Below are 23,188 nucleotides of genomic sequence, written 5' to 3' on the forward strand. Positions count from 1 at the left end.
GTTCATGCATCAACAAAACGCAGCTGAAGACGAGGATGTGAACGTTTGCACTTGAACGCACCACACACATATAGAACGACCTCCATCAAGATATTTTATTATCACATCGGCAAAAAAAACTAGGCTGGAAAAACAGCCAGAGGCTCAATAGATTCACTGTACTCCCCCCGATGGGCGCCTCACTTTTACTGCTAACTTTCACTGAACTTTCCGGAGCCCGGGGCCCCGCCGGCAGCTGGACTCACATCAGGTTCCCATCAGCCCCGGCTCCGGCTGCTCCACAGTTTTTAATGTTTTTGTATTTTTACGGAGCTCTCCTGAAGATCAGACGGCGGAAGGGCCGATGTTTCAGGATGACTGTCGACGCGTCATCGGGGTTTATTCCTCGGTTTAGACTCCGCTGTCACTCCTGATAATGATGATGGGTTGCCGTGGTAACAGTGGATAGCCATTGATATTAATCTGTGTCTTGTTCTCGTCCACAGCTGTACGAGCTGGATGCAGACCCCAAGAGGAAGGAGTTCCTGGACGATCTGTTCAGCTTCATGCAGAAAAGAGGTAGATCCATGTTTGAGGGGGTTGGTCTCAATTCCACATCATTTTCATCTCGTTTTTATCTTATTTCCATTTTATTTTTGTCTGGTTTCACTTTTTTTTGTCTCCTTTTTGTCCCAATTTATTTTGTTTTTGACTTGTTTCATTTTGTTTTTGTCTTTATTTCATTCATCTTGTTTTTATTGTTATTTTTGTCTCATCTTCATCATGTCATGGTCTCATTGCCATATTGTTTTCATCTGGTTTCACTTTTTTTTTGTCTCATTTTTGTCTCAGTTTATCTTGTTTTTGTTTGTTTTATTTTGTTTTTGTCTTTATTTCGTTTCTTGTTTTTAATCTTATTTTTGTCACATCTTCATTGTGTTATGGTGTCATTTCCATCTTGTTTTTGGCTTGTTGCATCTTCCTTTTGTCTCTTTTTATCTTGTTTTTTGTCTTATTTTATCTAATTTTTCTCTTATTTTTGTCTCATCTTCATGTTTTTGTATCATTTTCATCTTGTTTTCATCTGATTTTTATCTCATTTCCATATTGTTTTTGTCTGGTTTCACCTTTTTTGTCTCATTTTTGTCTGTGTTTATCTTGTTTTTGTTTGTTCCATTTTGCTTTTGTCTTTATTTCATTTCATCTTGTTTTTATTGTTATTTTTGTTTCATCTTCATCATGTTATGGTCTCATTTCCATCTTGTTTTTGGCTTGTTGCATCTTCCTTTTGTCTCTTTTTATCTTGTTTTTGTCTTGTTTTATCTCTTTTTTTTCTTGTTTTTGTCCCACCTTCATGTTTTTTTTATCATTTTCATCTTGTTTTGATCTCATTTTCATCTTTGTGTTTCTCATTTTCATCTTAGTTTTTCTCTTTTTTTCTTGCTTCATCTTGTTTTTATCTCGCTTTATTTCATTTCATCTTGTTTTGGTCTCATTTTCTTGTTTCTGTATCCTTTTTTCCCCCTTGTTTCATCTTGTTTTCAACTTGTTTTTACCTCGTTTTCATGTATTGATGATGATTTATTCATTTTCCTCTTTATATCTTTTTCCACGTCATCATATCGCTTATAAAACCATCGGACAACAACCTGTGTTCCTCATCATAAATCCAGGAAATGATCATAAATGTGACTCTAACAAACATGGAAAGGGTTGGAAGTGAATAGAAATAAAAGAAGAATTAATCCTATCCAATGAGGTTTGTTGAATAGTATCGTGATATAAACTTACACAGACCGTGACAGAGGGTTTTGCTCCCATTGCTCAGTGTTACATATGACACCTGGGCCATTCAGCGCCTTATCTCGTCCTGTTGTATATCTTTGCTTTATCGTGCAGAGGCTTTTTTACCGCTCAGTATTTGGACAGACAGAGGAAGAGAGAGGAAGATCTTCCCCCCTGTCTTTCTCTGACATATGACACAGCACTGTCTACTCGTCTTTCACCGCGATGGGTGGGGTCTTCATTCATTTCAAAGATGATTGCTTTATGGTTGTGCAACCCCCGTCGTTCCCAGGCTATAACTAGAAGGAACATATCGTATCAATGCCTGGGAATGGATATGTTTACCCTCCCATCCTGTCGCTTGTCTTCAGCTTGGCACAAAAAAAAACACTCATACACACACATTTACAACGCATTGTCGACAGAAGAACGTCAAAACTACAACGGAGACACATATACTCCCCTTCAGCTCATCAAAACAGCCCGTCATCTCATTACAAATGACAGAAATGGGTGAAATGAATGAATTGCAGTGTTGGATTTCCATATTGTGAGTAGAAAGTGTCCAGCCGCTCTGTGTGATGAGCACAAACCAGTTTTGTCAGTTTGACATGTAGAGTTATGGCTGAGAATGAGAAATAAATATGTAATAAATTAAAAAATCAACAAAATGAGCAAAGTAATTGAAGAAATTATCAAAATAATCAATAAAATGAACAAAATAACTACAAAATGAACAATAATCAACAAAATAATCGACAAATGAACAAAATAATCAATAAAATGAACAATAATGAGCAAAATAACTACAAAATGAGCAATAATCAACAAAATAATCAAAAAATGAACAAAATAACGAACAAAATGAACTGTAATGAACAAAGTAATCGACAAAATGAACAATAATCAATAAAATAATCGACAAAATGAACAATATTGAACAAAATAATTGACAAAATGAACAAAATAAACATTAAAATGAACAATGACGAGCAAAATAACGACAAAATGAACATAATCAACAAAATATTTAAAAATGAACAAATTAACCAACAAAATGAACTATAATGAACAAAATAATTGACAAAATGAACAATATTGAGCAAAATAATCAACAAAATTAACAAAAGTCAACAAAATGAACAATAATCAACAAAATAACTTAAAAATGAACAAATTAACCAACAAAATGAACTATAATAAACAAAATAATTGACAAAATGAACAATATTGAGCAAAATAATCAACAAAATTAACAAAACAATCAACAAAATGAACAATAATGAACAAAATAATCAATAAAATGACCAAAAATGAACAAAATAGTCAATTCAATGAACAAAATAATCAACAAAATGAATGGAACCAAACAAAAGTATTAAAAACTTGAACAAAATTGGTCAAGATAATCAGGTTTGGTTCAACACATCTGATGTTTCCAATTGTTTGTGCTGTTTCATGTCATGGGGTCAGAGGTCACACTAAATAGGGACTTTAACCTACACAACCCATATTTCCTGTATTTTCTTGTTGTATCTGAAGAAAAGAAAATGAGAAATAAATATGTATGATCCATTCAACCTTCATTTTTGTTGAGCATGACATGTCTCCAGAGGAATAATGAAAATTTTGTGATTTAGAGAAAGTGACAGCTTGTATGAAATGAATGAATTTAATATGTTTCCTCTTGGATTTGTATCATTAACAAGAAAAATTCAACTGGGCGACAACAACAAAAGTCAGATGAGAGAAATAGTGGGTCACAGATTTAAAAAAAAAAAAAGTAGTTTTGACCCTTAATTTTCCTTTTCTGAAGTTATTTTGTGTGTTGATTTATGACTGAGAATGAGAAATAAATTTGTTATGAATGAAATAATTAGCAACATGAGCAAAGTAATCGAAAAAATGATCAAAATAATCAATAAAATTTACAAAATAATCGACAAAATGAAGTAAATAATTGACAAAATGAACTAAATAATCAATAAAATGAACAATACTGAGCAAAATAGTGACAAAACAGTTATCAACAAAATAATCAAAAAATGAAGAAAATAACCAACAAAATGAACTATAATGAACAAAGTAATCGAGAAAATGAACAATGAACAAAATAAACAATAATGAACAAAACAATCGAGAAAGTGAACGAAATAATCAATAAAATGAGCAATAATGAGCAAAATAATGACAAAATGAACAATTATCAACAAAATCGTCAAAAAATGAACAAAATAACCAACAAAATGAACAATAATGAACAAAGTAATTGACAAATTGAACAAAATAATCAAAAAAGATCAAAATAACCAAGAAAATGAACTATAATGAACAAAGTAATTGACAAAATGAACAACAATGAACAAAAGAACCGACAAAATCAACAATTATCAACAAAATCATCAAAAAATGAATATAACCAATAAAATGCACAATAATGAACAAAGTAATTGACAAAGTGAACAAAATAATCAAAAAAGATCTAAATAACCAAGAAAATGAACTATAATGAACAAAGTAATCAACAAAATGAACAATAATGAGCAAAATAATCAAAAACTGAATAGAATAATTTAAAAAAATGAACAAAATAATCAACAAAATGAATGGAAACAAAAGTATGAAAAATGTGAACAAAATTGGTGAAAATAATCAGTTTTGATTCAACACGTCAGATGGACGACAACAACAAAAGTCAGATGAGAGAAATAGTCGGTCACAGATTTTAAAAAAAGTAGTGTTGACCATTAATTTTCCCCTTCTGCAGTTATTTTGTGTGTTGGATTTCCATGTAGTGAGTAGAAAGTGCCCTTCAGCCCTTCTGTGATGAACACAAAGCAGTTTTGTCACTTTGACATGTTGATTTATGGCCGATATAATCAGATCAGCAGACCGAGGACTGACACGGGCGACAACAGACATGTGTTCACAACTGAAAAACCAGCAGTAAATGTTTACAGAGTCAGAGGCGGCTCATGGGTGGGTCTGCCCGGACCCTTCCCGGCATCCGACAGCGCCCCCTGCAGGACGACGGCGCCGCTGAGGCCACGTCCACATGAGCCCAGGAGGGGAAACGATGTGTTTTTATGTCAAACCTGAGCTGTGTTTTTTAGTCCCTTTCTTGACCTGAAAGTGATGAATGCGTCTCGTCTTGTCAAGGAGGAGAAATCAGGCTGAACAGGTTTCACCGTCAAACGTTTCACTTCACATTTTTAGTCTGGGCGGTGATTCTGAGAGGTGTAAGCAAGGTTGAATAACTTCACACTAGACAAACCCTCAGAGGTTTTTGTGCAGAAGAATTTTATCGGTTAAAATAAAAACATGTCACAGAGGGTCCAAACTGTTCTGCGTTGTCTCACGGTTTGTTTGTTTTTTGTGTTTTTTTTTTGCAGTTTTTTCATCCATTTTTATTTTTATCTTACCGTTATGATTTGATTTGATTTTCAGTTTAGGTTTTAAGGCTTGTTCTAGTTTCTTTTTTATCATTTTATTTGTTATATGAAGTAGTTGACAGGGTTTGCATTTACAAAGGTCAGAATTATTGTCACTCAGGACAAAAGTGTAATTTAAGTGTAATGTTTTGCTGGTTTTCTTTGAAGTGGGTAAAATTTCTATTCCTATACTTTAGATATTGCGCATCACTATTCAGACAATGCGATGGAGTCAGTGTTGAGAATAAACTGTCATCATTTTGAGTTTCTTGAGTTTCTTTTGCTCTCCCAGAGACACGCATGTATTCATTTTTAAAGATAGTACACAAAGAGCATTGCATCATGGGTTGTTTACTCATATTGTTAGCTATTGAGTGTACAAAAGTCTGAAAATGTTTTGCTAGTTTTCTGAAGTGGGTTTTCTACACATATACTCTACATATTGTACATTCAGTCTACTGTGTGTGGGTCAAAACACAGTAATGACCCGTCAGAGAGCAAACTTTAACTGATTACCATTCTAACATTTATTTCAATATAAAGTAGCTTCTTGTTTTGGATAATCTCTTATGGTCCAACTAAAGCAAAAATGAATTTAAAAGTAAAAATGTGGGTCATTTAGCAACACTAATCTGTCAAATTGTCTCTAAAATGTCCCGTCAGAGAGATTTCGAATATCGTGTTTTGACCCATATCAAGATATGATTTTTATTTTTAACTGACGCTACCAAGCTCTCGACTTATGGCCAGTTTTTTAGCAAAACTCTTTAACTGCACATACAGTCCTGTGGAAAAGTCCTGGTCCAACGTTCTGTTTGTTGTTTTATTACAGTTCTAATGTCCACACATGCATTTGTCTCTATTTAGATCCAATCTGATGTATGTGAAGTATGAACAGCAGGAAAAATTAAAGTTTCAGGTTAAAAACCGCTTCTCTAAACCAAAGTGGTCATGTTTAATGTGACCTCCCTTTGTATTTAACATGTCTTTAACCCTTTTGTTCAGACAATATGAGATTTATGGCATTAATTTTCTGATGTTTCATATTAGGTTTCATTCAACTCATGTCAGATGTTTCTAATTGTTTTTGCTACTTCTTATCATGGGGTCAGAGGTCAAACTAAATTGCAACTTTAACCTGTAGAACACATTTAGTTCGGTTTTATGTGCGTCTTTTGAGACTGTGCACATATTCCCTGTATCTGAACAAAACAGAATGACAAATAAATATGCATGATTATTTCAACCCTGAAAAAACAACAAAGATAAAGATAAAAATAAGACTTTCGTACAGTATTTTACTTTTAATGCACAATGGAGTCTTGTGTTTGTGTTTACAACTGGGTGATAGGGATAAAAAAAAAAAAGATACCTGAATCTGTTTTTGATATAATAACTGTCAACTTTATGCAGAACAGCTACATAATCACTGAATTAAATATAGGAAAATACCTGATTTATACTTAAAAAATGTAAAATACAGAGGGTAATATTGGAATTAATGGAGAGAAATCACTTAATAAAGGTTAAAAATACAGAAAAAATAAATTCTTGAACTGCCATAACAGTAGCACTGGGTCTTTATGGGTTAAGCAAAACATTTATAATGAATACATTAACATTAGAAAACAATCAGACAAAAACACCCTTCAATAGACTCCTCCTTCCTGGAAAAAACTGCATTAGGATCTAAATCAGATCTGTTACTTTAAGACAATTAAAATCACTTGTTTAAAAAAAAAAAAAAAAAAAAAGGCTCTTATTGTATAGAAATGGAACCTGTTTTATTTTGATCTTTTGTCTCATGTTAAGGATGTGATATTCAGTTATTTCTAGTGTGTCACAGTTTGTAGGGTTTTCTATTTATTCTAGACCACGTCACTGATAAAAAATGAGGCTTTTATCTGGTTAAATAAAGGATATTATATAGAGCAACAGACTGATTAATCAGTTTGTCTATTAATAGTAACATGATGATCAGCATCGGCCAGTTTAGTTTTTTATTTTTACCTTGTGCATATCCTTTATTACTTTGTATATGTCCTGTATTTGTTATGTACAATTCTTCAATTTCCCTCAGGATTAATAATCTATCTATCTATCTATCTATCTATCTATCTATCTATCTATCTATCTATCTATCTATCTATCTATCTATCTATCTATCTATCTATCTATCTATCTATCTATCTATCTATCTATCTATCTATCTATCTATCTATCTATCTATCTATCTATCTATCTGTCTGTCTCCCTCTCTCTCCCTCTCTCTTTTTCTCTTTGTCTCTCTTCTCTCCCTCTCTCTCTCTCTCTCTCTGTCTCTCTTCTCTCCCTCTCTCTCTCTCTCTGTCTCTTTTCTCTCCCTCTCTCTCTCTCTCTCTCCCTGTCTCTCTGTCTCCCTGTCTCTCTCTCTCTCTCTCTCTCTGTTTCCCTCTCTCTCTCTCTCTCTCTCTCTCTCTGTCTCTCTTCTCTCCCTCTCTCTCTCTCTCTCTTTCTCTCTCTCTCTCTCTCTCTCTGTCTCTCTCTCTCTCCCTCCTCTCTCTCTCTCTCCTCTCTCCCTCTCTCTCTCTCTCTCTCTCTCCTCTCTCTCTCTCTCTCTCTCCTCTCTCTCTCTCTCTCTCCTCTCTCTCTCTCTCTCTCTCTCTCTCTCTCTCTCTATGGGTTAAGCTAAAACCTTTTATTTATTCAGTTCAATAGCATCAAAGACCAGGCACTTAAATGAATAAAAACATACCATTTAGTAAAACATAATCAAATAGATACTGGGACATATGGACCGTTTCAAAAGGGGAAAAAACACACTGGTATTTGTGCTGTCGCTCTGTTGGGATGAACCCGCTGAACTCCGTGTCCTGCCTTTGTTTGTTAATGTTCTACTCGCTCGTCTTTTCACTTTGCCGTGCAAACCAGACATCAGAAGATTTCCTGCCTTCACAGTGTTATTCTTTACCCAGCTGACCCGCTGACCTCTGACCTCTGTGTGTTGCCAACAGGAACCCCGGTGAACCGCATTCCCATCATGGCCAAGCAGGTCCTGGATCTGTACATGCTCTACAGGCTGGTGACGGAGAAGGGCGGCCTGGTGGAGGTCATCAACAAGAAGCTGTGGAGGGAGATCACCAAGGGACTCAACCTGCCTACCTCAATCACCAGCGCAGCCTTCACCCTCCGCACACAGTCAGTACAGCCCCCCCCCCCCCAATCACCTGTATCAGACTCTATCGCGATGCATTCAGCCAAACTCCTTCTTGTTAAAATGACAGTCCTTCCACTGTTTCATTACAGCAGTGGTTCTCAGTCTTTCTGTCAGGGCCCCTCTTTGGAGGATGAAAAACCTGCAGACCCCCCTCAACCCCAACAACATTGTAACAGCAGTGCAATCACAACTTTTATTGAAAGAAACATCAATATTATAACAATACATTTGGCTTTTCCTTGAATAATTTTTTGTTCAAATTAAAAACTAGAAAAGCACTCGGAGAGTGCAGACCTCCACGTCCAAGGCAGATCAGTTGCCCCACACACACACACACACACACACACACACACACACACACACACACACACACACACACACACACAGACATACCCACCAGAATTTCCTCATTTGTTCTTTGTGCCAGTATCAACATTTCCTGAAAATTTCATCCAAATCCGTCCATAACTTTTTGAGTTATCCTGCACACACACAGACAGACAGACAGACAGACAGACAGTCAAACCCCGATGAAAACAGAGCCTCTGCCGTTCCTTGGTGGAGGTAATAACTTGAGTTATACTGCTTAAATGTAAAGGTGACCGTGCCTTTTCCATCAGGGCCCCTCAACTGTGGAACAGCCTGCCTGAGGAGATGAGGCTTGCAGAATCACTAACATCTTTTCAATCACTTCTTAAAACACATTTTTATAGACTTGCCTTTATGTGATGTCTGTCCTTTTTTAGTTTTCTTCTTTTAAATTTGAATTTTGTCCTGTTAGGTTATTAATTTATATTCTCAAACATGATGTTGTTTTATCTCACTCCTTCGATGAATTGTCGTATGTTGCTGCTGCTGTTAACTGTCAGTTTTCCCCACAGTGGGATAAATAAAGTCCAATCATATCTCTGCGATACTTTCAGATACATGAAGTACCTGTACCCGTATGAATGTGATAAGAGGGGACTGAGCAACCCCAACGAGCTCCAGGCGGCCATCGACAGTAACCGGAGGGAAGGCCGGCGACAGAGCTTCGGCACCTCCCTCTTCACCTACTCCCCCAACGGGACGCCCACCATGCTCTCCTCTCCTAAAATCCCCAACCCTGCCATCGGGCTACCGGTGGTCACCAACGGGGCTTCGCTGACGCCCATTCAGAAGATAAAGAAAGGTTCGATGTTTGGATTTTACTGTTTTTACATCAGGGTCTGAAAATTAGGTTAAATCACAACCCACATGTTCCCATCGTCATCCTATAAAAACTATGTAGACAAAAATATTGGGACACAGGTGTTTCTTTTCTAACAGGGGTCTGGGATACAAAACAGTAATGACAAATGTGTGTTCATTTATTTAACCTTTATGTAACCAGGTAAGTTAGGTAAGATAGTTATCATTCTATAGTTTTATATTGGGATAAATATCATTGCATTGGTTAGTTTGGTTTAAATTGTTATATTTGCTTCCAAAATGCCTCATAGATGGTTTTTACTTAATTTCTCCCAACATTGATTTTTTATTTTTTTTAGTCTCTGACAATGATATTAAATGTCTACCTCTAAATTTCTAAAATATTTTTCATGCTCTGACTGTAAATAATAATTTTCTTCCTCAACTAACCATTCAATTTCTTCACATCTCACTTAAGAAGAAAACCCTCCCGTTAGACTTTAAGGAAATATTGATGTTTATATACTTATCACCATTAAAAACACAACCATATGGTGTAGTTTCCAGAAAATGATGTGCCCAGGTGCCTATTTTGTGTATGTTGCTCACAAGATGAGTAATACAGTTAACAGCTGTATTTTTTTCATTCCTGATCCACGTGACGTCTGCGTTTGGACTAATCCCTTAATGTTGGACGTTGAGTCAAATCTCTTGTGCAGAGTCATGCACGACAGGTAACTTTAGGTGTTAGGTGTGGTCAATAGCCGATATAAAGTCAGCAAAGAAAACGCCCAAATGTTTTTGCCAGCTCAAAATACCATAACTTACAACAGAGAGAACGTGCCATTGGCGTGTTAGGAACAGGTCTGAGCCACGGTGAAGTCGCTCGCCGTGTGTGCTTTTATCGCTATACAATCAGTCGTCTAAGTGCCAGATTGGTACCAGTCCTCGCTGCACTGCTCGTTTGGAAACTAGAGGTAGACACACCTGATATTGAATGATTACACTTTCAATTTCTGAGTACCTGTATTCAGTGACCGAATAAACGTGTTAAGTTGATCACAATTTGTCCACAGTTCATTCACTAATGACCAGTGCCTCCCTCTTTAACTCTTTCAGTGCCATGGGCCGATTAAATCGGCTTTACGAATACAACCTTTAAAGTGCCACGGGCCGATCAGATTGGCTTTGGAGAACACGCCATATTTGTGTACAAACAAACCATCCACCCCCATTTCTTTCTCACATTTCGATGACGTTCTTTCTGTGTCCCCCTTTTGAGACCAGACGGGAATTTGAGGTCACGCAACCGAATAAATTATGCAAATTACAATCAATAATGAATCGGCTGCGTCCGGTGCGTTTTGAATCTAAGTAGCAATCGGTCGGATGTTACCGAGCGGTTTTTGACCAAGGAAGAGCTCACATTTCGTTTTCTGCTTGGGAAATTTTATGAATGAATTTATGAATGAAATCATATGCAAATTAGATGGCCATTTTGTAGTAATATCGTAAACACAGCGATCTGTCAAAACAGTCCCATCTGCTAGAAAATGAGTTCTGATGACGATTCAGACTTCGATTATAAAAACGACACGAAATACTGACAAACGGCCAAATTCTGTGGCACTTTTAAGGCTTATTAGCCCCTTAACTGTCTGGCACCGAAAGAGTTAATATAAAGGTAACACCAAACCAGTTAATTTAATATATCTCCAATAGGGGTGTTAGAAAATATCGGTTCTGCAATATATTGTGATATTTCATTTCACAATACTGTATCGATATTAAAAAATACTGTATCGATATTTTTAGGTATTTATTCAAATGCAGATATGGTGGAGGTTCATTTTTGTTTTTTGGTTTTCTTTATTGTTTATATTTTATTTATTATTATTTAACACTGCTTTATTAAATAATGGTTCTTTGAATCATCCTAAAAGTACTTTTTACTGTCTGAGAGGCAGATGGTAGTTCTTTACTTGGGATTGAACTAAAATACTGTTCTGATATTAGTTCTGAACTAATAGAATATGAACATTTGAACAGGATCTTTAACTGTAATGTCTGTAAAACATCATTTCAGTTTGAACACAGGAACATTTTGTGTTATAGCATTAGATCCTGTTGTCATCAAATAAAAATATGTTTAGTATTTGTGCATATTTCTGGTGTAATTCAGTTCTTCCAGGAAATAATCATTAAAAAAAAAAGAAACAAACAAAAAAATTGCATTTTTAATAGTATCATGATATATTGTGATATATCGTATCGTGATCCTAGTATTGTGATTTGTATCGTATCACCAGATTCTTGCCAATACACAGCTCTAATCTCCAAATATCCATATTATTCTGACCGGTGCGTTTTTAATGGCGCTAAGTATATCTCACATTAGTATGAACAGGACATCTTACAGCTGTAGACATGATGTGTCCCAATATTTTTGTCCATATAGTTTAGAAACATCCACTGATTGACTGAAATTTGCTCTTTCAGTGAATATCCATGCTCTATTCAGTTCAGTTTATTTTGGATATGCAACAAAACAAACAAAATGACCGTACCTTAGTGGCTACAAATAACACAGATATTGCAACATGAGGATCTTGAAATTCCACCTAACACTTTAATTTCTCATCATGGGCACAGCCTCCATCATCCTTGACCAGGACAGAGGCTGAATAAATCTGTGAAGGGAACAAAAAATGCTGATGCAGACAGGACTAATACTGTATTATCACAGGACGGCAGTGTTTGCTGAAATAGTGGAAGTAAGTTGCAGTGGAATTTTTGCTTTTACAACCTCCGCTGTTTTTATAAATGACCTGACACTCACAGGTAAAACTAGTTCTGGCTGCTTTTGTCTGTCATCATTAAACCAAATGTATGCGTTTCCAGCAACTAACCATCTATCAGAATAAAAGCACACGTCACATGACATTTAAAGCAGCAAAAAGCCCCTTAAAAAGTTTTATTTTAACCACACGCTTTGCCACCCACCCCCAGGTAATATTGATGTTTATAAACTACACGGACAAAAGGATTGGGATACGTCATGGTTACAGCTGTAAGATGTTCTGTTCATGATGATTTCTTTAAATTTACTTTTTATTAGATTTCCTTTTTTTATCAGTACAATACAATGTATACATTTAAATCCAGTTAAATCCAGTTTCTTTTCCTTTTTCTTAACTGTATGTGTATTCCTACAAACCTCCACAGGCAGCATAGGATGGAAATTAAAGAAAACAATAACAATCACAGCAAACAAATATTGTCCAATTCCAAAAATAAGGCTGTCAGTATAAATCTTAGTCAGAAACAGGATGACATGTTCGTGCTGATTTGAGATGAAAACACTGATATTTCCTTAAAGTTTAATGGGAGATTTTTCTTCCAAAGTGAATGTGAAGAAAGTAGATGGTTAATTGTGGTAGAAAATTAATATTTACAGTCAGAGCATGAAAAATATTTTGGAAATCAAGAGGTAGAACATTTAAAATTATAGTCACTGATTAAAAAAACGAAAAACAAAATCAATTTTGTAAAAAAGTAAAAAACATCTTTGAGGCATTTTAGAAGCAGAAATAACAAATTAATCCAAACTAACCAATGCAATAATATTTATCTCAATATAAAACTATAGTAAGACGTTTGTTATTATTGTTTTGTATCCCAGACCCCTGTTAGAAAAGAAACACCTGAATTCAATGTGTCCCAATACTTTTGTCCATATAGTGTACATCAGGTTTGTGTTGCAGCTCATGTTGTTTGAGGAACCAACACATTCTCCTCTGTCATATATGTCTGTTCTTGTCTAAAGTTCTCCTTTTCTTCCTTCTTCTCACCATCTGACCAGAAGAGGAGGGAGGGACGCCTCTGCCAGGGATGGGCGTGGCTCGTCTGCCGGCCGGCCCTTTGGCTGGACATTCGGTGGCGGCCGTGCAAGCGGCGGCGGCCCAGGCGGCGATGGCGGCGCAGGTGGCCGCTCTGGAGCAGCTGAGGGATAAACTGGAGGCCGGAGAGCCGCCGGAGAAGAAGATGGCCCTGCCCGCTGAGGAACATCACCGTCTGCTGCAGAGAGCGCTGCAGCACAACCTGCTGGCCATGACCAGCCAGTTACCCATGAACATCCGCATCAACAACCAAGGTACGGACACGCCCCAAAAGGGGAGGAGCTAAAGCCACACCTGACGTTCACCTTCCACATCAGCTACACAATGAGCCCATTTACATGACTATAAAAATCCAATTATGTTATTTCAGGTTTCACATAAAGACCAAGGTTATTGTCGTTCACGAAAACTGACGAAATGACAAAAACTAGAATTGCAAAAACATTTTCGTTAACTGAAATAAATAAAAACTGTAATTAAAAGAAAAAAACGGTAACTAACTGAAACTGTATTGTGTGCTTACAGAACTAACTGCAATAGATAAAAATTATGGATAAAATTCCCTTCGTTTTCGTTTTTGTCAATGTGAGATTGATACGAAATCGATTTATTTCGCTCTAGCAATTTTAGCTAGCGGCACCATACGACACTTGATGGTCCTTGACTTGTCGTCACTTGTGGTTTCCAGTCGTCTTCTGGTCCCCACTCTACCTGGAAACATGGAGACTAAAGTTTGGAGAAAGCAGCAGAGTCCTGTCTGGGATTTATTTGAATATGACGAGAGAGAAGAAGAGAAAAGATATGAAAAAACTAAAATTAATACTAAAACTAAACTAAAACTAAGCATTTAGAAAATAACAAAAACTAATAAAAACTAGCAAACCTGCTCTAAAAACTAATTCAAACTGAATCAGTGAAAAGAAAGTCAAAACTAAATAAAACTAAACTACAATGAAAAATCCAAAACTATTAGAACCTTGACACAGACCAACATGATCTGAGGTGGATCAGACCAGTAAAGTACCATCATAATCATCTATAAATAATGACAACTCCAAATTTTTCGCTTTGTTTATGTGTAAATAAGTAAAATTACATGAAAATGTTGACATTTATAAACGGTCCTTTCCAAAAAAACTGTGAAGAACCTGAACAAATGTGAAGAACCTGAAATGTCTTAAGAGAAGTAAGTGCAACTTTAACAATATTCTGCCTGTTATTAAATGTTTTGTGTATTTGTAGATCCAGTGTTTACATATTTTGATGGGTTTAGTGTTTCAGAAATTATCAAACACTAACGTGTTGACCTGTGGGGAACCATGGGTTCTAGATGTGGCAGTTTTTATGCTGGGGAGAGCTGTTTTATGGGAAAAGATGTTAGTCTGTATTTTATAAGTATTGTTTGGTAAATCATTCTTTAAAATTGAAACAACAATTAATATATTAATACTGAAGGGAGGGACTGAAGTTAGGAAATGCATCGTTCCTGTTTTGAAGTTCATTTCCTAGCATCAGCAGCGTGGCACTACGCTTCCCGTTAACCGTCATGGGCACAGCAACGTGATTGTAAGGATATTGTATTCCAAAATTACTAATATCTCCCAAAATACTGGTCTTATTAAAGAGCAAAGATATTTAATGTTGAGTTGGGACTATTCCTCAACTGTTGGTGCCAAATTGGCCAATTAAAAATGTCTCAATTTCTCAGAACCGCACAGGTACACACTCAGACCGACAGATGCTCTGAGACCTTCCAGTGTTATAATATAGATTTTACATCAGTCGATGGTTTCGGTGGCTAGTAGGTTTTTGGGTCTTTGTGGGTTAAAGTGACCATCATAAAGACGCTGCGTTCAACATCTGCATCCATAGGTGATTAATTATACCCAGTTATAGGTTGTTAAATCCACCTATTTCATTAATAATCTGAGGATAAGTCATATTTAAGGAGGGTTTTTTTTTTTTTTTTACATATAGGTGTTTACCCTACAGTGTGGGAGCTGGTTCTCACCCTTTGTCAGCATCGTTGGCAGTTAGCATTTACATCGAAAGTCATTTTTGTTGTTTAACCACAAACCACACACAACCCATGTAAGGAAGTAACCCATAGCAGAACTGTATGTTGACCTGTTTGTCGTATGGAAGGAGTGTGTGTAGATCAGAAATATAGATCATGCAGACATACATGTGTGGATGGGGATTCCCTCCGGCTCTCAGACACTTTGATCTTATAGCTCGGTTCCTGTCGATCAGATGCAACGGGCCGTTTCTCAGCACTGAAAACACAGGTGACTGAAGGGAAACGCTCGAGTGGACGCTTCTGCAAATCCACAGTAGTCGCTTTGTTTGTTAGGTTCACAGATCGACTCCAGCTCCAGTCAAACCATACAACAAAAACACATTAACATTTAGATGTTTCCTCATTTTTCAGTTGTCCTTTTTGAGTTTCTGTGCGGTGATGCCTTCATGTTCGTCATTACATGTGTGAAAGTTGTTTATATGGTCCTGACTGGAAACTAAATATTTGTGGCGATGCCAGAGCTGCACAGTTAATTGAATCGCAGCATCGGCCTGTGCAGTTATATAATCACAAAAAATAACAATTTAAAGGTCCAGCTTTAGGAGGATTTTATTTTATTTTATTTATTTAACCTGTATTTACTTTAAGTCGGTTCAGAACTAATCCTCATTTCCAACAACGATCTGATCAAGAGGCTGTAACATTAGTATATAATTATACATATATACATATTAAAAGCACATACACCACCGACAAATGCCTGAAGCAAATTACCAAAAAGACAACCGAAAATAAATTTATAGTACTAACGGAAATACTTAATACAATTGTTGTGATATTTACACATCCAAAAAGGAGTAGGTTAAAGTTAAACACTTATTTATATTGTGTACAGATAATCTAATATAATATAGTATAACTTATTATAACTTATTATAAGTGAGCAGGTAAACTGAAATCTCAATGTGACTTTTTCACTAAATCATTATTATTATCATCTATATTATAAAAGCCATGTGGCGTCTGTGTGCATGTATGTGTGTCTGGGGATTCACACAAAATCCATACAGAGCTGACTGCTGCAGTGTGTCATACTTACATATTTTTGGTCAAAGCACAGCCTAGCAAAAACAGCAAGTTGATAGGACCAATATTTTGTCAAATATTAGTAATTTTAGAATACAATACCCTTACAATCACATTGCTATACCCAGAACACTTTGGCGGTGACTGCTGGACAAATGTGGTACAGCATGCACGAATACACAACAGCATAAAAACGACCACATCTAGAACCTGTGGATCCCCATGGGTCAACGCACTAGTTCACCTTTATTTAACCAGGAAAAAAAATCCCACTGAGATGACGAACCTCTTTTCCAAGGGAGTCCTGGTCAAGATAGGCAGCAGCAAACACAACACACAGTTACAGGATTACACTGTTAAAACACAAATAACAGACACATTTGACTATAAATAGTTTGTAAAACTAACATTTACAAGCAGATTAAAAAAAATACGACCAATGGCCCTGTAGCTTACCGGCCAAATTCAAAGCTTTGGGAAATGTATCCAGATGCCATTTATTCTCACCCAGTTCTGTGTATTTATTCTATTACAGAAATAGTTCATGTTTTGCTCATATTCCAATCAGATCTATAAAAAATTCCAATTCCAACTTGATATCATTGATACTGATTTATTGGATCAATCCACTTCCTATCTGTTATAATGGGAAAATTTTTCAAAGTCACACCAAATCCAGAATCAGATCCGGATCGAAATAATTTCAATACCTTGTGCTGACATCATCATACAGAAGCTGTATACCAAGTTTGAAGTCAATCAGAACTGGAGTTTGGGAGAAAAAGACGATTGAAATTTTTTCCCCATTAGAGCCCATGTTAAATTTTGCGTCAGTTCTAGATCCAGAAGAAGATCCTGATCAGCATGTGGACATTATGTTTGGGTCATCTCCCCATCAGGGCTGGACTGGAGACATTTACACTGGAGATCATTTATATTTACTGAGTTATTGCATCCATCCACTTCCTATCTCTTATAATGGGGACATTTTTCAAAGTGGCACCAAATCCAGAATCAGATCCGGATCCAAATAATTTCACTAACTTTTGTTGACATCATCATAAAGAAGCTGTGTACCAAGTTTGAAGTCAATCGGAACTGTAGTTTCAGAGAAGAAGACGATTGAAATTTTTGTTACAGACGACGACAGACGCCACATGACGACAATAACTTGACGACAAGTGCCAGTTATGGGGTCGGCCTCAAGAACTCTCAGTTTGGATTTAAAGCACTCAGTGAAATTAACTGTTAGTCTCCGATCTTTCTGCAGCTGATTCCATTCATAAGGTGCAGAGTAAACAAAAACCCTTTGGCCCAGTTCTGTACAGGCGAATGCAACAGAAAGCAACAAATGATCATTTGTACACAGAGATTAAATATCAGAATTTGTCTTCATAATTAATGTACAAATGTAGACAGACCGGAAGCCAAGTATTGCTTTATATATCGTGCAGCCGTAGATGACATAAATCAGATTAAAGTCAGACTTTATTTGACACTGAGAAACTTTACACCTTCAACACCTGACCGTGAAAACATCCAAACAGTGTCAGATTCGTGATTCCACACAGTGAAAGTCAAAGAAAGAAACTTTTCACATATAAATAAAACTCTATGGTACATTAACGATGGTTTGTCTCTGGTTTTGTCGCCGACAGACGGGAGGCAGGACTCGGCCATGAACCTCACCACCAACGGCACAAGCAGCATCAGCATGTCCGTGGAGCTGAACGGAGTCGTGTACACCGGTGGGTACCGCGGTCATGTGACTCCAGGGCTTCACTTCCTGTTCACTCTATTAGTATTTCAGTATTCAGTTAGAAACAGACGGGGGCTTATTAATCCTGCATTTTAGTGTGTTTTTATACATGCTGGTGTGTAATAATTCAGTCATTCATGGGTGGAGGGGTTCAGGTCCGAGCTTTAACAGTAGCAGAAACATTAGTCAGTGGATTGAAACATGGTTCAACACAATAACTATGAGGACTGTTATTTATGTGAATGGAAGGTCTGACATTTGACCAAACACAACCAGAAAAATGTCATAAAAAATCATAAATTCAGCTTCATCAAACCTGCAGATGCCATTTTTTTTGTGTATTTTTGTATATTTTTTGTTATTATGATGTGTGTTGCTGACCTTTTGGCTAGGTCGGCCTTGCAAATGAAATCTTGATCTCAGTGGGTATTACCTAGTTAAAATAAAGGTTAAAATAAGTGCATTGTAGTTTATTTTTTGTGTATTTCTTTTGCATGTTGCTGTACAATAACTATGAGGCCTATTTTTGTGCTATTTTCATGAATATAAGGTCAGAAATATGATGATAGACGCCTTGAAAAATGACAGAAATTCAGCTTCATCCAACCTGCAGATGCATATTTTTTGTGTATTTTAGTGCTTTTTAGCAGATTGTTGTATATTTTAGTGCATTGTAGTGTATTTTAGTGTACTTTAGCATATTCTAATATATTGTAGTGCATTGTAGTTTATTTTTTGTGTATTTAGTGTATTTCTTTTGTATGTCGCTGTACAATAACTATGAGGTCCATTTTTTCTGGCATTTCCATGAATGTAAGGTCTGAATTTTGACCAAAGACTTCTTGAAAAATATCAGAAATTCAGCTTCATCAAATCTGCAGATGCATATTTTTTGTGTATTTTAGTGCTTTTTAGCAGATTGTTGTATATTTTAGAGCATTGTGGTGTATTTTTTGTGTATTGTAGCATATTATTTGTGTATTTTAGCATATATTTTGTTTAATTCAATGCATTTTGCTGTATTTTTGTGTATTTTTTGTGATTGTTGATATATAAATACCATGAGTCCTTTTGAACTATTACACTGGGTTACAAAAAAGTGTTTTTTGCAAGTTGTCTAGGTTTTTTCAACTGAATTAGGACCATTTTACAGCGCTAAATCCAAAAATGACATCTGTTTTTCTCAATCAGGTCAGATTTTTTTTGCTAATTTGATTTTGAAAAATTTGATCTTCTCACAAAATATAATAATTAATACCAAAATAAGATTGGAAAGCACACTTTATGAAACTTGTGACTTGATTCCTGTTAGGTACAATGGTGTATTCACCGCAGATGGAGCAGAATACATCAGGCTTATTTTTGCAAGATCTTGTCGTCGAAGCCATTTCATTCACCTGTAATATTAAAAAAAACATTAATCATAATTTGGCAAAAGTGAAATCTTCAGAACTCGTTTATTGCAAGAAATATGAAAGAATTTTGTATCATATGATGTGAAAATGCCCATAAATGTAAACAAAAATGTTCAAAAGCCAATATGTAGCATAGTTCAGAAAGTTGACCGAATTGAGCAAAATTAATGTGATTTTTGGATTCAGCACACCAAAATTATCCTAAATCAGCTCAAAAAACTTAAACAATAAATTTGTTGTTGACCAGTGTTATTTATGTGACTGAAATGTGTGAAATTTGACCAAAGACGCCTTCAAAAATGTCTTAAAAAGTCAGAAATTCAGCTCCATCAGACCTGCAGATACCCTGTAATAAGACTATTTATATATATGTAACTGTTTACCTTATTTCTTTTCTCTTCAGGTGTTCTTTTTGCTCAGGCGGCGGCAGGCTCGGTTTCCTCCTCTGCATCTGGATCGTCTGTCTCCAGTAAAGCCGTCAGCAGTCGCATCGTCTCACAGCAGCAGCAGAACACACCTACCTCAACTTCATCCTCCAGCAACCCGTTGTCTTAACAAACCCTCAGCCTTTCCCTTTAATTTTTTTAATTACCACGCTAAGTAAAGCCAAAAAACAACCTCATTTTCTACACAATCTATGCCAAAAAAAACCAGAACCGTAAACCACACCGCAACATACAAACTGAAACTCACGTCACTTGAAGTACACTATCTCAGGTTTTCTCTCACCAACTCACCTCTTTTGTTCTTCATAGCCAAAATTATTTTAAAAAATATATCTCAAGAGAGCCAGTATATGCTAAACAAATATGTATGCACAACCTGTGAATTATTTATTTCTGCATAAATGTACAGATTATTGGAGAACAAAAGAGAAGGTAATAACTATAAAGGGTAATACACTGTTTACACACACAAACACAGCTACTGACTGACAGCGACGTTTTATCCTGTAGGGGAGAGATTTTTTTTTTTTTTTTTTTTTAATTTTATCTTTTCAATGTCATTATTATCGTTATTTTTACTCTCATTCTTGTGTTTTATCATTTAAATTTTTAACAATCCTCTCACTGCAGGAAGAAAATCTATATATTTAGAATTCTATTAAAAACTATGAGAAAATATGAATATCCTCTATTTTTAATCAGAAAAGCTTTAAGGTATATGTTGTTTCTTCAGGGCATATAACTTTGTACCGTTGTGACCTCATTTTGTGTAATGACCTTATTCATGTGGCAGCCATTTTGTTAATGACTTGCACGTCATATCAATACCAGATTTTCCAGTTAAAAAAAAAGGATATTCCATTTCAAGAATCTGCAACATGATATGCTCACCTTTACAAATATTTGGTTTTTACTGCAATTTAGTAGTGGCTAGTTCGCTAAAATGCTACATAGCTGTAGTTTTAGCTGAATACTAACAGTTGTTGTGGTTGTTTTTCCTAAAATAACGAGCAGATTCATTATTTTACAGTTTTTCTTCACATAAATTTAGATTTTCATCAACAAAAAGGCCAAGTCAACAAAAAAAGCTGCCTTGTAGTAGCTAATTAGCTAAAATACCATATGGCAGACATTCTGGTTAAATACGATCAGTACTGTTGTTGCTGTTCTTCTGAAAACTGTCTGATTGTGTGATTTTAGGGATTTTGTGGACAAAGCTTTAGATGTTTTATGAATCAAGGCCCAACAACCAATAAAGAAACAAAAAACAAAGCAGTCAAGTAGTTGCTAATTAGCTAAAATGCTACATAGCAGTCTTGAAAGCAAACAGTTCTTAAAACATCTGACTAATTCCATACATTTTCCATAATTTTTCTGTTATCGTAACATTAGAGTTTTGTTGATGAAAGGCCTAGTCAATAAAAAAAGCCCTCTACTAATTCTTAATTAGCTAAAATGCTACAAAGCGACCATTTTTTCTGTGGCTAAAATGCTGCATTACAGTAATTCTGGTTGAATACATGCATTTGTGGATTTTCTTACTAAAACTGGTGACTGAATTTTAGGTTTTTGTTGACACGAGGCCTAGTCAACAAAAAAGCAGCTTAGTAGTCCCTAATTAGTTAAAATGCTACGTAGTGACCAATTTTGCTGTAGCTAAAACGCTGTATCGCAATAATTCAGGTTGAATAGATACAGCGGTGGTTGTTCTTCCTGAAACAATTGGCTGATTCTATAAATTTAGGGTTTTTGTCAACATATTTTTAGATTTTTGTTGACACGAGGCCTAGTCAACAAATAAGCAGTCTAGTAGTAGCTGATTAGCTATAATGCTACATAGCAGACATTCTGGATGAAAACAAAAGCAAAGCAAACTTAATTTTTTTGTTGTTGTTGACATAGTCTAATATTATACTTTTTGCTGACTTGAAGCCTGTTGGATAAATATCTGTATGAGTCATGCAAGTAGCTGCTAACTGTTAGCGTTCAAAATGGCTGCTGTTAGAATAAGGTCAGATGTGCATTTGGGGAAAATGAACCAACGCCTTCCGCCGTTCATTTTTTTCCTCATCGCACGTCAACACGCTGGACTTGGGACCCGGACCAGCATCCTCATCGACTGTTCCTAATGCCGCCGGGTTCAAACTTTACATGAAAAACACGCCGGTTTTTCTCAGGTGTTCATGTTCGTTACACGATAATCGCGTTGTACAATATCCCGCCGTCTTCTATTACACTTGACAGAGCAATTGTTTTGTTTTGCATCTTTCTCTGCTGAAAGATCCCTTTTTATATATTTCCATTGTTTTTTGTTTTTGTTTTATTTTATTTTATTTTTTTTTAGTGGAGTGATTGTCTTAAGGTCAGATGCATGCCTGTATTTGTAGACTAATCAGGAGCAAAGCAGAAAAACTGTGATTTGTTCCCACTGTATCACTATTAACGTGGTGACAATCACTCGGACAATCAGGAAAAAGCTACGCGTGCTTCTGTAAAGGGCCGGCAGTTTCTTCAGCTCGTATGTGACATTTTGTTGTATTTTTATATCATCAGATGCTTTTATTTTTGTTTCGGCTATGTGTATTGCATGACTTAGTGCTTCTTCGGATCCAAGTGCTTCTTATCCTGTGCTGTGATGAGGTCAGGTCGATATCACAGAGAATGTCTCGCAATCCTGTCTAGATGTTACTTAATATTGTGATCCACGGCTGCAGCCCAGCGCTTATCGCTTGTGTCTTACTTTGGAGGGACTTTCGCTGCAGCACAGAGCGAATCAGCGTCACTTGGCACGTTGCTCAGCGTCGTGAATCGGCTTCTTGACCTTTAGCTGGTGTTACGTCTCTGTCTGGACTGTTGACTGGTAAAGGTTGTTACTCAGCCCTTAACCCCGCCCCTACGCAAAGCAACCTCATTCCTACTGATGCTAGTTAGGAAGTCAATCAGGCTTTGTTTGTAGGTTCTGTTCTGAGGCCTTAACGCAGCGTGAGAGGACCAGAGAACCA

General features: G+C 36.2%; 1 protein-coding gene across 2 annotated transcripts in view; it reads left to right on the plus strand.

Moving 5' to 3' along the window:
• The window catches only part of arid3a (AT-rich interactive domain 3A), a 117,969-nt gene extending 95,985 nt beyond the window's left edge, over positions 1-21,984 (plus strand). The window contains exons 4-9 of one of the 2 annotated variants that reach the window (XM_030131391.1): positions 486-558; positions 8,189-8,372; positions 9,315-9,562; positions 13,424-13,714; positions 18,225-18,314; positions 20,144-21,984. In XM_030131391.1, the coding sequence (XP_029987251.1) occupies positions 486-558; positions 8,189-8,372; positions 9,315-9,562; positions 13,424-13,714; positions 18,225-18,314; positions 20,144-20,295 (1,038 nt within the window). In that variant the 3' untranslated portion in view covers positions 20,296-21,984. The remainder of the gene's footprint in view (positions 1-485; positions 559-8,188; positions 8,373-9,314; positions 9,563-13,423; positions 13,715-18,224; positions 18,315-20,143) is intronic. The other variant, XM_030131392.1, reaches the window with a different exon arrangement.
• Positions 21,985-23,188: the final 1,204 nt, after the last annotated feature.

This window comes from Sphaeramia orbicularis, chromosome 4, assembly GCF_902148855.1.
Source record: "Sphaeramia orbicularis chromosome 4, fSphaOr1.1, whole genome shotgun sequence".
Classification (NCBI taxonomy): domain Eukaryota; kingdom Metazoa; phylum Chordata; class Actinopteri; order Kurtiformes; family Apogonidae; genus Sphaeramia; species Sphaeramia orbicularis.